We start from the raw sequence: 15,827 nt of genomic DNA on the forward strand, positions 1-15,827 counted from the left end.
GCTTTGTCAGCAGGGAGGCAAGAGACCACACAAGGACGCTAGGGGAGAAGGGTGGGGAATGTCCTCTTCCTCTCCCAGTCAGGAGAATAGGAAGAAGGGGAGAATGGGAACCCTTAGAGTAAGAGAGCCCACCAAGGGACACTCCTGTCATCATAAATGCCAAGTTTTTTGATATATATAGAGAGAGAGCTTTCAACTTTAATAGGGTTTCATTTTTTGAACTTCTAAACACAGATGAGAAACTAATATGATGGACACACAGGGTACCTTACCTCACTGTTCAGTATGTTATTTGAAATGCAGGATAAATCTCATCAGAATTGGAATAGGTTTTTTGAAACATACCTGATCCATTGCTATGTACGCAGGCAACATCTCCGGGGTCTCCTGAGTAACACATTCATAGAGTACTGAAGAAAAGAGATCCAGAATTTCCTGTTTCTGTGGAAAATCAGAAGCTGTTTGTAGCACATCGATGTATACTCCAAAATCAATTCAAGAAATAATTGTATAGCAACTACTATGGCCCATTCTTAAGCTCCACAGTGATTTATATAAAAGGGCAAAACAGTTAACTCCTTATAAAATCATAGCATACGCAACACTAAACATCAATAAAATACAACCAAAATTAAGTCCTAAGGGGCAGGTAAGGATATAAGTGCTGTGGAGGAGAGGAATGGATCAAGCTGGGGTAAAATGAGGAGACAGAACATCACAGGGATATGCTGTGGCTGGGCTGGCAAGAGCAGGATCCAGAAAGGGAACCAGAATCCACAAAGATGCAATAGAAACACTGAGCTCAACAAGGATGGGGAGGCAGCACAGCCAAGTCCAGCTGGGGTTAAGGGCAGCCACTGGCTTTCATCAGAGACATGGGGCCTTGAGTGCATGCCCAGCATTTACTAGCTGTGTGATCTTGGGCATGCGACATCTCTGAGTGGCAGTTTCCTCACCTGTAAATGCAGAATGATAAAGTACCTACTCTCAGGGTGAGAATTAAATGAGAAAATTACATAAAGTACTGAGCAGTGTCTGATATATAGTAAAGATTCAATAAAAGGAGGAGGAAATTATTTTACTTTATCCTCAAAACAACAATGTAAGGTAGGTTCTATTATAATCTAGCTTTTAGAAATGAGGAAACTACATTTTGAAGAGGTAGAAAATTTCCCCAAGGCCAAATACTTATAGGCAACAGGCCATCAATCCCAGACCGTCTAATTCCTGCAGCCAATCTTTGCCATCTGCAACGGTGGATTAAATCAACACTCTGCTAAACAACCTTCGAATCCTGAAGAGAACAGTTTTATGACCAACAGAAAGAAGGGTTATAAAATACAGAGGAAATAAAATTAATACAATGATGTAAAAATAAGAGAGGGTAGTAAACATTGAAAACATAAATCAGCACAAGAATGGACATAAGAAAGTGTCACCTATCAAAACTGGTGTCTTAGAAATTTTAAGTTGTTTCTGCTATCAAGGGAGAAAGTTACTGAATTTAATAGTTTTAGACTATGGAAAATTTATATTTGCCAAGCAAAAACCATCCAGTGTGCCTGAGGCATATTATCAAATCTCAAAGACAGACATGGATATTATAGATTTTTTGGTGGTGTCCACAGATAGAAATGATAACAATTTTAGTCTTGAGCAAACCATACAACATATACCTGACCCATGTTCACAGTTGGTTTACAGAAATATTCAGCAAATGACAGAAGTGCTGGATCAGAAGTGAATGCTGAAATCGTTTCAGGCTAAAAATAAACAAATAACAACAAATATAAGTGGGATGATAAAGATTATTTTCTTTATTGCTCAAATTGTAATGTATGCAGTTGTATGATATCTATCTCACTTTTTTCACACAAGATTCCCACAAAACCCAAGGTTGTACAAACTTGCCAGAGCTTCATCAATCATTCTGCTAACAAGTTGCAAGAAGCTTTTTGCATAAGCTAACATGAGCTACTGATTTATCAAAAGGCTGATAATAAATAGGTCTTACACAACTCACTCAAAAAAGGCTTTCCCCGTCTTTCATTGACTAACTGAAAAGCAAACTAGAAACTAGAATTGTTACTGAAAAGGTAAGGAAAAAAGACTATCACTCAAATAAGCCACTCACAAAAAGACAAATACTGTATGATCCCACTTCTATGAGGTACTTAGAGAGTCAAAAACATAAAGAAAGTAGAATGGGGGTTGCCAGGGGCTGGGAAGAAGGAGGAATGGGGCATTACTGCATAATGGGTATGAAGTTTCAGTTTGGCAAGATGAAAAGAGTTCTGGAGAAGGATGGCCGTGATGGTTGCACAACAATATGAATGTACTTCATACTACTGAACTGGACACTTAAAACGGTTTAAGATAGTAAATTTTGTGTGTATTTTACCACAATAAAAAAAATTGGAAGAAAAAGAGTATCACTCAAGGTTAAGACCGAAAACGGAATATGAAGGTATTACCATTTTCCATTGAGGTTTGTATTTCACTTTTGAACTCCCAGCAGGCAGGAAATTGAGATGCCTTAATTTTTATATGCTTTCCCCATTCAAATTCAAGTTTAAACTTATCCACTGTCTTTACAAATTGGATTAAGGTCTTTAAGATGGGCTCTAATTTATATAAGAAGCAACAGTGCTAAGTTAAGTCAAACTCTGTCTAAAAATCCTTCAAAAGTATTTCACAGACAACCTATTGAACACTGCCAAATAAAATTCTCTGAAATCAACTATATCTATTTAAACCCTGGGAACAATTATAAAGGTTCAGTGACCTAAAATGAAATGTAAGTTGAATCAAAATAAACTGCTGTCTCCTCAACTTGGAAAAACAAAGAATGCCAACTCAGTCCTCTGGACGCCACTTGCCTAGTCCATCTGCCACACTTTTGCTCTAGGTAACTATCCTTAGGGGTCTTGACTACTTTAGACTGCTTCTCAGTATATCTTCAGTAGGAAAACATTTGCTCACAGAATTCCTGAAAACTAGGGTTAAATTCAGAAATTTTAATGGTAGATTATGGAACACATTTCTAGTGTTTTGAGTTCTAGAATATACAGCAAAATATGTACTGACCTCCATGGGAATGAGATTGTTTCATATACTCTCTAACTTATTTATTCCAAATACTATTATATTAGCAGTCAAGTACTCTGAGAATAAAGCAGACTAATAAGGCTAAATCTGTCATCATTTCATCCTAAGATTTAAACAACAAATGGAGATTCAAAAATGAACTAATAAGTGCTACCTTGCAAAAATCTTTTTATATTTTTGCCACGAATTAAGTAAATCTTAACAGATTTGAGAATTAGTAAGTAAAATTATTAAACTATTTTGATGGTGTTAAGCTATACTGTGACTATCCCTGCCACTAAATGTATCTGCATCCTTAGAGTCTGGCAGATGGTCCATATTTTATTATGGTCACCACATAAAACAGCAGATGAAGGTCATTCAGTCTTTATGATCTGCAGCAATGAGAGAGAACAGATCCAACTAAACGGCTCCATAAACGTTATCACAGAGGTATGTGTTGCGGGTGGGTTACTGAGATTTGGAACTATTCCCTCCCGTCCGTCATTTCTACCAATCAATACTACCTTGAAAGCCCGAGCTTCAGAGTTCCTATTAGCAACAGTCTGAGCCAACAAACTTTGCCACCCCATTGGATCTTCCTTGTAGGACAGCTGACCAGCTCTGAGCTTAACATATAAAACTCCATCCTTGGAAAGGATTGACCTGAAAGAAAACAAGAATAAACTTATATGAGGTATTACTGGCAGCTCTTGGCTGGAAATGTAGTGTTTCCCAATATCATGTTCACACGAAATGAAGTCTTTACCATTTTCCACTAAGGTATATGATTATTTATTGTATCTAAAATTAAATCAGTCCCTACAAGAAAGCCAAAATTAAGTTCTGCTTTTCTTTCTTGTCTAGATTCATGGAACTTGTTAAATAAGAAGGCTTTCTGTCTGCTCAAGTGAGAGCTTCAAAGGCAGTATTTTATCTAACACTTCTTCATATTCCCTATATTGCCTAGCACTAAGCGTGGGACACTGGAGGTCCTAAATACCTGCTGACTGGTTTGCAGCAGAAAGAAAATAATGCCGCAAATCCAAAGCCAGAACAATACAGAAAATAGCTATTATACAGATAGTTTAGGAAAAACATAAATTGGGACTAAACTATAAAAACTTTTACAAGCTTGTTAAACTTTCTGGAAATATAAAGACTTAATTTACATACTATCTAAAGTATAAAATTATTAACACTCTCTGTTCACTGAAGTAATTACTTGCATATGACTATTTCTACCCAAAAGCAACCTACCATAATTTTAATTTAATGAGAACAATCTAACAAAAGAATGGTTAAGAGATGCAACAGAAGATGTGATCTGACAAACATCAATAGTTATAACGTTCCCTTTGTGGACATACACTTCAGCCTTATTCTCTTAAACTAAATCTTTCATTATTGCTCCAACAGACAATTCCAATACTGTCTCAACTTAAGTACCTTCAAGTTTCTCAGTGAATAAATACAAATCTCTAGGGTTTGATTTCTAAATTAAAGTTTTCATTTTCTAATACAAACTTGTTTCAAAGATACAGACCACTTTATTCAACATATACTGTACATATTGTCCTGGATAAGATCAAAGGATGACAAGGACCATTCTAGATAATAATCTACAATTTATACCTTCCCCTATACTTCTATTCAATTCACACATACATCTGAGAAATTCAATATACTTACTTCAAGTGTTGTGTTCCCTTGCTTAAATCTATGAGCAGTTCCCAGTATCGTGGGCCTTTAACTTTAATCTGCCAAGATAAATGTAAATAGTCAATCCAATGCTGAAAAAGTGCCAGTCTTGCAAAATGAAACCCATGCTTCTCAGAGGAAGTAAGAATAACTGGACTAGAAAGACATCAAGAGGTCAACAAGTTTCATTTCCAGACAAAAATGTATGTGAATCATCTTCTGAGGCCATCTAACCTATCAGTAAAACTCTCCAAGCACCGGCCCTGTGGCCAAGTGGTTAGGTTTGCATGCTCCGCTCCAGCGGCCTGGGGTTCGCTGGTTCAGGTCATGGGCACAGACCTGCATACCACTCATCAAGCCATGCTGTGGAGGCACCCCACATAGAAGAACTCTAATGACCTACAACTAGGATACAAAAGTATGTACTGGGGCTTTGGGGAGGAAAAAAAGGATTACCAAGAGATGTTGGCTTAGGGACAAAAAAAAAGCTCTCCAAGTAAAGACCTTCTCTATTCCTCACGACAATTCTTTCTGGGGCTGCTTTCCTATCTCCTATAAAACACTGAGAAAACATAGGCTTTTATTTAGCTATCTTTAATGCTATCCTGTTCTAGTTGAATTTATCCCTTGGACAAATCTCCCTAAATCATACCCAACTTACCTGCTTTAGAAGGTGGAGCTCTGGAAGAAGGGTAGGAGCCATCAGTTCTTCTTTGGTTTGTTCATACCACTGAGTGCCCTTTCCAAGTGTAAAAGAAGAGCCACAGTTCACTATGTAATTAGGGGAGGCTACAGACAAGAAACATCTCCACTCTACACTTCTCCTTGCCCACAGTTTGTACACAGACTGTCAAATGGCATAAAATCCTCTGATACTCAAAATGTGGGCCTGCAGCACCTTCTACACTTTGAGCCTTGCACTCCACATGCCATCAGTACTGAACATCTGCACTTGTGAGGCCTCTGGGTTTTTGCACATGTTGTCTTCTCTGCTGGGAATGTGCACTCAGCTGGTAAATCTCAGCCTGAACACTGCATCCACCTCCACAACCTTCCAAACACCCACAGCTGGATGGGAGCACTTCTCTGTTCCCCCGGCATTCTATACATACTTCCAATCACCACACTCGATTCTTACTGCATCTATGCCTGGCCCCCAAACAGATACAAGTTAATTAAGGAATATGACAATGTCGTCTCATTTTTGTATCCCAGAGTTGAGCAATGTTTGATACACAGAAGACACTTAATAAGTTGCTGAGTAAAGGAAGGATGCATGACTTGTAATCTACCTGTGCGTCTACATCAAAGCTCTCTCATCGAACACACAATCTCGGGCTTTAAAGCACTCTGCTAACAAATCTCAGAATAGTTCTAACTCAGTTCATTTGTTACAACACTACTATCAGCCATGTGAAATTAACAGGGTCATTTTCAAACTACAAGCTCTAAGGACGAAAGAGCAGCTGTTGATCTCTAAAACATTATACCAGAGACCATAAATGAGCCTGAACGGCTTGGCAGGATCTACAAGAACTTTTGGAGCTTCAATTTTTATGAGAGTTCAACTTACTACTGTCATCTTTTAAAGCACAACACTTTTGAAATATTTTGACGTACAAAGATGGATGAGTGGTAATAAAATCACAAACAAATGACAGGGGGAAGGTTACCTTATAGGTAACCTCTAAGAGGGCATAGCAGGGCATGTTCGTATCCACATCCACAGGCACCAGAAGCCTTGGTTCCGCAGCCAGCACGTACAGGTGCCGGAGAGCCTGGAGATGGTACCTGTACACAGAAAACACAGAGAGAAGGTAACAAAGAGCTGACAACAGCATGAGCTCTATAATCTGCTGTTGCCTACAAACTGAACCAAGACAGCAGCTAGAGCTGTACCTTCCAATGACAGCAATCCTAAAGGAAGATGATGAGATTCAATTCAGGAGCAATGGAGAAATGCTCTTTTAAAAAATTATAGACACATGATCCTTGACCCAAGAATTCTTTGACTTTTCACAGTTAAGAGGTTTTATAGGGAGGTAAAAACTATCTTAACGTGAAAATATTTAGTAACAAATCCATCATACAAAATCAGTTCTCAAACATCCTTTTCTGCCCAACACAGGCATCTCCTTTCACCTTCTAAGGGATTTACTTCTAGTTATTTCTTTTTTCTTCTCAAGGGTTGGTGGGGAAGAGAGGGGAAGAGGAGTCCCAGTCTTCCTCAGAGCACAGCTCCTCTACATACACACACAGACCCAGAAAAGAATATATCAAAAACTAATGGGTGAGGTTATTACAATATTCCTGTTTCTGTATGTGTGTGCTTTTCTGAGTTTTCAAAAAATTTTTTTAAACTTTAAAATTTATATTTTAGAATTTAAACACACAAAAGAAGTTTTTACATTTTAAGATCCCACAAAAGAAGAATAAAATGAAACTTCAAATTTTTTTAGTTATTAGTTAATTTTTTTAGTTTTTAGTTACAGCCTCCCTCCTCCCACCCAAATCTATCCACTCCTATAAATCTATTAGAAACAGAATTAAGGCAGAAAACAAGCAATATTTATCAGTTACATAAAGGTTCTTGGGCTTATCGCCAAATTGCTTTGTTTAAAACAGCTAACCAACTGATACTCTGACCAATACATGACTGTGCTCTCCACTGGACCTAACCATTAACTGATTTTAACAACTCAAAATCTTTCCTAAATTGACAAGCAAGGGACCACATGTCACAGTTGTACTAATTTAACATGAATATTCTTATGCTCCCCCTATCTTCAGACTTTGGACTTAAGATCAGGCTACTTTTGTAAAACAGTTATCTTTTTTTAATTACTGTTATTTTAAACTACATTACACTGTAGTTTAAAATGATGGCTTAGTTACTACAACGCAGGCTCCATCCCTTGATCCTTCTCTGGGCAAATCAGTTGAGCACACTGGTCATCTCGGATGTCACAAGGACATAAGGAGCTATTTTCTTCCCTTCCTCCACGTGCAGCAGAGGTTGGCTGTGCCGGAAACTTCTCGGGAAATTGAAGTGTTGGTGGTTCTCTGTGCTCCAAAATGCAGAGCTTTTGTATTATGAGACTGCTTCTACGTGTTTAAGGTTCTACTGCTCTGTGCCACTTCTAAATTGTCTCTTATTTTTTGCTGCATTTTGCTTTTCTTGTCCCTTCTATGTCATTTATACAAAACTTCTCGACATTCATGTAAAAAGGAATTCACAGAGACACTGCCACCAAACCTGACAAATCCCTCTCTTTGAATTAAACAATCATAGCACAAGACATATTGTCTTCAGCTTTTCTTGGCTCCAATCCTTTGCTTGATAAATTTTTCCCTAAGGATAATCTTGTTCGGCCCACTTCTGGGTTTAGAGCAGTTCTACTGACTGGAGAATGGCAGAAGACTAATCAGTCATCAGGCGCCCAAAGTTCTCTTCTGGTCTAAGACTTTGTGAGAGAAACTTTTTAAAATATTAGCCAAGAAGATAACGACGTTCAAGAACAGAATAAAGCTAATTTGGAAATGAATCCATGGACCTGAACACAATCCAATCACCCCTCAGAGAACCTAAGAAAGATCCGTTGAGGACAGAGTCACTAGACTCACCGGTTGTCAGTGCCGTGGGCCGGGAAGTGCGGGTAAAGGGCGCAGAGGAGAGCAGCAATGGAGGAGTTTGATGTGCTCAAAGAGTACCTGCAGAATAAATGCGGGAGGGCAGACATCATCAACCACACTGCACAAACTTTCGAGGCATTCTTGAGAATCCTGATAAACGCAAGGGTGTCAATGCTGTGAATGTTTCACCGGTCAGTTAGTCCTTAAATTTTAAAACTTGAATTAATAAGCAAAGTCTTAATCTGAAACAGCATAGGAGTGAGGACCATGTGTACAATCCTAAAGATCATAGGTACTGAAAACGTCATGTATAAAGTATGTCACCTCCTCCTCCATTTTGATATATAACTATTTATAGAATTAACAACTTTACTTTTAAAAATACAAGTTTTTTACTGAGTATCTCAAACATTTTTTTCCGTTTCTCTAAAGCAAGAGCACTTCTTGAGAATGATGCACTAAATGAAAAAGGCAAAAGTTATCATTAAAAAGTTATAGTGAATGTATAAACAACTATCCTTCAAAATACATTTTTTCCCGTCAATATAATAAACATTTTATAAAGGCCACACACTCTTAATAGAGTAAAATCTTTTAAAATTTTCCTTAAATTATTTTTTGTTGTTAGTGCCATGGAGTCCATTCTGATTCCTAGCAACCCTGTGCACAGCAGGGTGGAAACCTGCCTGGTCTTTTTGTGCCATCCTCTCACCTTCTGGTGCTCTATCAGACAATGCTCCACTAATATTCACAAGGTTTTCATGGCCAATTTTTTGAACTGGGCGACCAGGTCCTTCTTCCTAATCTGTCTTAGTCTGGAAGCTCCACTGAAACCTGTCCACCATAGGTGACTCTGCTGATATTTGAAATACTGGTCACATAGCTTTCGGCATCACAGCAACATGCAGCTGCCACAGTAGGACAACCCACAGACGGGTGATGTGGTTCCCTGACTGGGAAATGAACCTGGTCTGCAGCGGTGAGAGTGCAGAATCTTAACCGCTAGATCCCCAGGGTTGGCCTAAATTATTTTACTGTTGCTCAAATTCAGCGTGGCAAACAGGTAGATTAGTCTAAAGTTCTAGAGCTTTCCTTACAAATATTTTGAAATAAAGATGGTCTAGGACATCTCATAAAACCACTGTTGTAGCTATTCAATATACATGTATATTTTATTATACACATACACACACGTACCCAAATCTCTTTCCTTGTCTTTCTTTTCAAATAATTAGGGTATCAAGTAAGAACTTAGCATTTATCATATGCACATATATCTAATGAACTAAGAAGAGATTTCAAAATTTAAGGAAATACATCTACTTAGATGTGCATAGAATAGGACATTTTCTCTTTATCATTTCAATAAAACCAAAATCCAAAGATATATACTAGATATTAATGTTAGAAACTATGAGGTAAAACATGAGGGTATTGCTATTCTATGAGAAATGTAATGCTGTCACAGAGTACACATAACCATTTAAAGACCAGAAATGACTAGAAAAGCAGCAGCAAAGTGGGAGAAAACCTCAATATGAAAGAAAAGCAAGCAGGGTCATATAGTGTGGAACAGCAAAAGATCAGATTGAATAAGAGAATGTAGGAGCTTATTTTGAAAGGAAAATAAATTTTCAAAAATCTTAGGAAGAATTTTCACAGTAATATTTCTTTAACCATTCTTTTTTTTTGCTAGGAAGACTCGGCCTGAGCTAACATCCACTGCCAATCTTCCTCTTTTTGTATGAGCCGCCACCACAGCTTGGCCACTGACAGATGAGTGGTGTAGGTCTGTGTCTGGGAACAGAACCTGGGCCTCCAAAGCAGAGCACGCTGAACTTAACTAATAGGCCACCGTGGCTGGCTCTCTTTAACCATTCTTAATTCTAAACAGTTAAAGAAAGAACAATTCTATAAAACCTGGTAAAAGGGAATGCATACCTTTCTGATAATCTTTACTTTTTCTACTTCTGGAAAGGAGAGTTCCAGTGTTTAACTTAATCTCAAAGAAGAGAGGAAAATAAACCTACATGACTTATAGAAATTCTATCAGTTCACCAAGGTCACATAGAACTAAATAAATGAAGGGATACACCATATTCACAGATTAAAGACTTAATATTCTAACAGATTTCAATTCCTTCCAAATTGATGTATACACTCAATGCAACTCCAATCAACATTTTATCAGGTTATTTAGCACGGAAAATCACAAGTGAATTCCAGTGTTGATATGAAAATGCAAAGCGCCAAGAACAGGAAAAAACTATTGAAGCAATCCCAGTTTGGAGGATTTACTCAACTGGATATCAAGACTAATTATAAAATTACAGTAATTAAAACAGTGTGGTATTGGTGCAAGTATAGAAAAACAGACCAAATAAACCTAATAGCTCAGAGATAAACACATGTATATGAACACTTTATAATAAAGGTGGTACTGCAGAACAGTGGAGAAAAGATAACCTTTCAATAAGAGTGGGGCATCAATTGGGGAAAAAACACAGAAAAATAAGTCCCAGGTAGATTTGAAATCAAAATGTGAATGGAAAAGCTAAAAAAATGTCTAGAAGATAAACAGGAGAATATCTTCATGGGGGGGGGGGGTAAGGAAATATTCATTAGAAGGACAAAAAAGTACAAACCATGAAAGAAAAATGTTAATAATTTTGCCCATCAAAAGACACCATTAAAAGAGTTAAAAGGCAAGTCATAGAGTAGGAGAAGATAACTACAACATACAAAACTGACAAAGGTCTGGGGATCATAATGATAAACCAGTATGGAACAGTCAAATTAACAGGAACAGGAAGTAGAACAGTGGTTGCCAGGGGCTGAGGGAAGGAAGAAATGAGGAGTTGGATATAGAATTTCAGTTTTGCAAGATAACAAAGTTCTGGAGATTGGCTGCACAACTATGTGAACAATACTTAACACTACTGAACTGTACCTTTAAACATGGTTAAGATGATAAATTTTGTTATGTGTATTTTACCACAAATAAACATTTAAGAATAAGTAAACCAATATGAAAACGGGCAGCAAGAGATTTAGACATCACAAAAGAGATTTCCAGTTGGCCATTAAAGACACAAAAAGGTGCTAAATATCATTATTCAGGGAAATGGAAATTAAAACCACAATGAGATACTACTACCAGATGGCTAAAATTAAGATTAACAATAATAAATGCTGACAAAGATGGGGACTAACTGGAACTTTATAAAACAATGATGGCATTATCTACTGAAGCTGAACATCTATATACACCCTATGACCCAAATCCACTCACAGAGCTATATACAACAAAATCAAAGACGTACAAGAATATTCATAACAACCCCAAACTAAAAATAACAAACATACCCATCAACAGCAGAGTAGATCAGTGACTGTAGTATAACCATACAATGGAATTCAATAGCACTGAAACACGAATAAACCACTGCTACATGCAACATGGATAAATCTCACAAACATAATGCTGAGCAAAAGCAGCAAGGTACAAAAGGATACATAGTGGATGACTCCACTTGAATTTCAAAAACAGGCAAAACTAGTCTAAGGTGTTCTAAAACTAAATAGTGGCTCTCTTTGGATAGAAGTAAAGTAAAGTAATAGTGATTGGGAGGGACACGGCAGGGCAGGAGACGGCTGTCCTGAGTTATATCTTGATCTACATGGTACCAGATTTTCTTATTGGAGACAGGTCATTGAGCTATGCTCCTATGATTTGTACACTTTTCTGTATGTCTATTTTTTTTTCAATACAAATCATTAAAAGCCAGGAAGTCTTACAAAAGGCTGAGGTAGTCAGGAATAACAGATGCTGGAAACAGAGCAGTAGAGCTGAAAACTAAGAAAATCTCATAGGATTTGGTGACTGATCATGTTCGTGACCTTTACGAGAAAGCAGTTTAGTAGAAGGGTAAAGTCATTAAATAGTGGGGAACAAGAGGTAGTCCCTGAAGAAGCGAGTACAGACTCTTCCGAGAAATGCAGAGGACGATAACTCTAAGTAGGGCATAAATTGATGGTTAACTAGTAATAATGCCCCTAGATTTTCACGCATCTTCAAAATCAAAATAAGTCACTGTTAACAGATTTTGCTCATGAGATCTTTCCATTGAGAGAAAATATACTTACCTTCCTCCTCCCAAAAAGAGAAGTCCAAGGGCCATGTGATGGGCTAAGTGGAAACCATAGTTCATTTCACCACCTGTTTTCATGTGCAAGTAGCGACAAAGCTGCAAAACCTTCAGGTTCCCGGAGCCAGCCATCACCATGGCGAGAGACAGCAGCACCACACTCAGGCAAGTCTCCAGGTTGTAAGGACCTGTCTGGAAATGCGAAAACATGACCTACTGAAACTGCTGTGTTACATTTCTTTATTATCAAAACTAAATTGGCCATTAGACTATAAATGTTTATAACTTTATAAAATCTGCAACTGTTGTGTTACATTTTTTTTATTATCAAAACCAAATTGGCCATTAGACTAAGTTTATAACTTTACAAAATCTGTAAAAATAAATATTTTCCCTGATTATGAAATTAAGTTCAATGTAAAAAATTCAGAAAATAAAGTATCAAAAAGGACATAACAATCACTCGGAATACTAACCCCCAAAGAGAACTGCTGTAAACACTTTGGCTTTCTTTTTCTCCAAATCTTTTCCCATATCTGTATTTTTTCTTTCAAATGAAACTGAGATATTTACTATACACATTTTTAACCTTTTTAATCTATTATATTATAACCAATCTTCATTCATAAAAAGTTCTTGTAGAATATGATTTTGATAGCTCCATTCTATAATAATGTGTGTATACACCATAATCAAATTTATTTAACTTTTAGAATTTTTGATTTTTCCAATTTTCTCATATTATAAATAATATTGCATAAATCTGTATGGTTTTTACCAGGAAATAAAATCATGCAGTCTTCCTGTCATGAGGGCAGCACTGCCTCAAAAGCAACTGTATTTTTACTAAGTACTAATTTTTCAAAAGGCAATTACCAATACTCAGTACTGAGAGAGAATGGCACATGGCATGACAATCCATGAAGGATATGGCTTTTCTTATTTATTCTCTCATCATAAGAATCAGACATTGGGCATCCTTCAAAGGTAATCATATTCTCACCTATTAATATCCCAGAACAAAAATACAAAGATGAGTGAAAACTTCAAATCTCCCATTCTAAATTCAAACTACAGAGATAGTTGACAACACACAAGTAATGAAATTATCAGTGCATTTTCTTTGAGTTTAATTGTATTCCCAAGAACCATCATACAAAGACTTACTACGGAAGCGTTAGGTGCAGACAGATACGTCATAAAATCTTTTGCAAATTTATGCTGGAAAAACAAGAGAAAAATTTAAAGTTAAAACAAGTATATTATGGCTTTGTTAAAACAAACAAACAAAAACCAGAGTAAACTAAGACACTTCTTACCAAACAGTTAAATGCTGATAAGTTTTCTGAGCCAGCAAATCGAAAACCCAGAGACAAACAGGCTCCTGCAATGATGTAGACATGTGCCTGCCTGCAAACAGATTATAAGAAATTTAATACTAGCATGATTTTGCTTTAAAATCCATTATTACCATTACCTTAGGGTAAAAATATAAATCTTCCTGTTCTCTAAACTAGTTCCTATTCTTCTGGGAAAGCTCAGCTGTGTCTCTATCAGTCAGCAGACTTCTGAGTAGTCTTCTTCAGCAGAGCACCGTGTGGTCCTGACAGTGCGCCTCTTGATAGTACAGTTCATAAGCAACAAAAGAAGAAAATTTTTAAAAATCACTGCCAATGTTTCTTAAAAATGGAAAAGATAAAAGAGGCATATCTACAAATTAAATCTCTGACATTGTTTTTTGAGGGCAAGAGCTCTACAATTCTGAGACCTAAACAAAAAACAATAAAAAAATCAGCTTCGTGACCGTCTGATAAACAATGGTTAGAAATACGGGGGATTCAGATTTACTAAAATCAAGGGCAGCCTTGCTCCTACGCAGTAGACTTCATTCCTCCGACAGATGCTAGGATAGCTCACTTGTATTAGACATTTCATGACTTACGACAAAGTCTCCAAATTCAAATCCTCCGAGCAAGGCAATTCGATTTCACTGAGAGAGATACTGTTTTCCCTTATAATCTGTCAAGACAGAAAGCAAGAATACTGGGACATTAGTATTCAAGTTACAAATATTTAATGTTTTGAAAAATAACATACTGCTTATCAAATGGCCATATTTACATAAAATAAGTTTTTATCAAACCCTTTCATTCAAAAGCCTATATTTTAATCACATTTAATGCAAACCAATTTCAAATCTAAGATGGGCCAAATAAGAACAATAACTGAACAGGAGTGAATGAAGATAACGTGGAGGACTTCAGCATATTCTAAATCAGTAACAGAGTAATAACATTTCACACCAGTGAACTGAAATGCAAAGATGACAGCTAGAGGGCAGAGGCAGGGCATGGGTGCGGGGAAGCATCCCACGAGAAAAGAAAGCAATTGGAATTCTAATCAGAAACATATACTTCTTATTCATGGGATGTTTCTAGCATTAAGCCTAACAGCGGTGAGGTTAGTCACTAGATTAATTACCCAAGCTAAACTAAACTATCAATATGTTAACCTGTAACGATCGTTTAGAAACACAACCCTTTCCTTTTAGTATAGGTGGTGAAGAAGAATTTATCAAAAAAACATACAGAGGATATCTAGCTTTAACAACCAAGAATGGATTTGATCTTCTCCACTTAAAAAAAAACAAAAAAGAAAAAGCTATATATTTTCTAAACATATGAATGCAAGTACATAGAAGAAGAACTCTGAAAATTTACTTATAATTGTTTTTAGAAGACTGCTCAGGAGAATAAGCTTTGAGGATGCTTTCTATAATAAACCAATAAATACTCAGAAGGCACTTATGATACAATTTTCTTACGTACTGAATATCGCCAAATCAAAAAACTTGAAATACCTTTTCTCTCTGATAATCTCAGTGAGGTAACCAATTACGTTGACTGTGTAATATAGGCTGATAACTACTTCCATCTTTCTTCCTCTCCAGTCTTTATTTTTAATTTTGAATGTTATTTACTCAGAAATTGAGTGACATTCTGAAAAACTGATATAACTCCAAAGTGAGTAATTCATATATACATGGATTACCTGGTTATAACATTCATATAAATTAAAGTGTTAAACTGTAACATCATACAGGAGTAAAATATTTCTAATTTGACAGAAGGTATTTATAAGCTGCTTTGTGTCTTCAAAACAGCATGTACCCTGGAGCTTGAAGGCCTAGGTTCGAATCCCAGCAGGGCCACACACTAGCTCTGTGATCAGAGGCAAGTTTCTTGACTGCTCCAGATT

The 15,827-nt window shown here is 36.8% G+C and overlaps 1 protein-coding gene across 5 annotated transcripts in view; it reads right to left on the bottom strand.

The window, feature by feature from the left end:
- Positions 1-15,827, bottom strand: part of ANAPC1 (anaphase promoting complex subunit 1) — a 109,440-nt gene that overhangs the window by 19,187 nt on the left and 74,426 nt on the right. For all 5 annotated transcript variants that reach the window (XM_070511759.1, XM_070511757.1, XM_070511760.1 and 2 more), the window contains 11 exons: positions 14,512-14,588; positions 13,889-13,979; positions 13,737-13,790; positions 12,568-12,761; positions 8,413-8,499; positions 6,462-6,579; positions 5,450-5,527; positions 4,780-4,847; positions 3,615-3,753; positions 1,677-1,763; positions 346-441 (listed from right to left, as the gene is read on the bottom strand). In XM_070511759.1, coding sequence (XP_070367860.1) covers positions 346-441; positions 1,677-1,763; positions 3,615-3,753; positions 4,780-4,847; positions 5,450-5,527; positions 6,462-6,579; positions 8,413-8,499; positions 12,568-12,761; positions 13,737-13,790; positions 13,889-13,979; positions 14,512-14,588 — 1,089 coding nt within the window. The remainder of the gene's footprint in view (positions 1-345; positions 442-1,676; positions 1,764-3,614; positions 3,754-4,779; positions 4,848-5,449; positions 5,528-6,461; positions 6,580-8,412; positions 8,500-12,567; positions 12,762-13,736; positions 13,791-13,888; positions 13,980-14,511; positions 14,589-15,827) is intronic.

The sequence above is a fragment of the Equus asinus genome, chromosome 6, assembly GCF_041296235.1.
Source record: "Equus asinus isolate D_3611 breed Donkey chromosome 6, EquAss-T2T_v2, whole genome shotgun sequence".
Taxonomy (NCBI): Eukaryota; Metazoa; Chordata; class Mammalia; order Perissodactyla; family Equidae; genus Equus; species Equus asinus.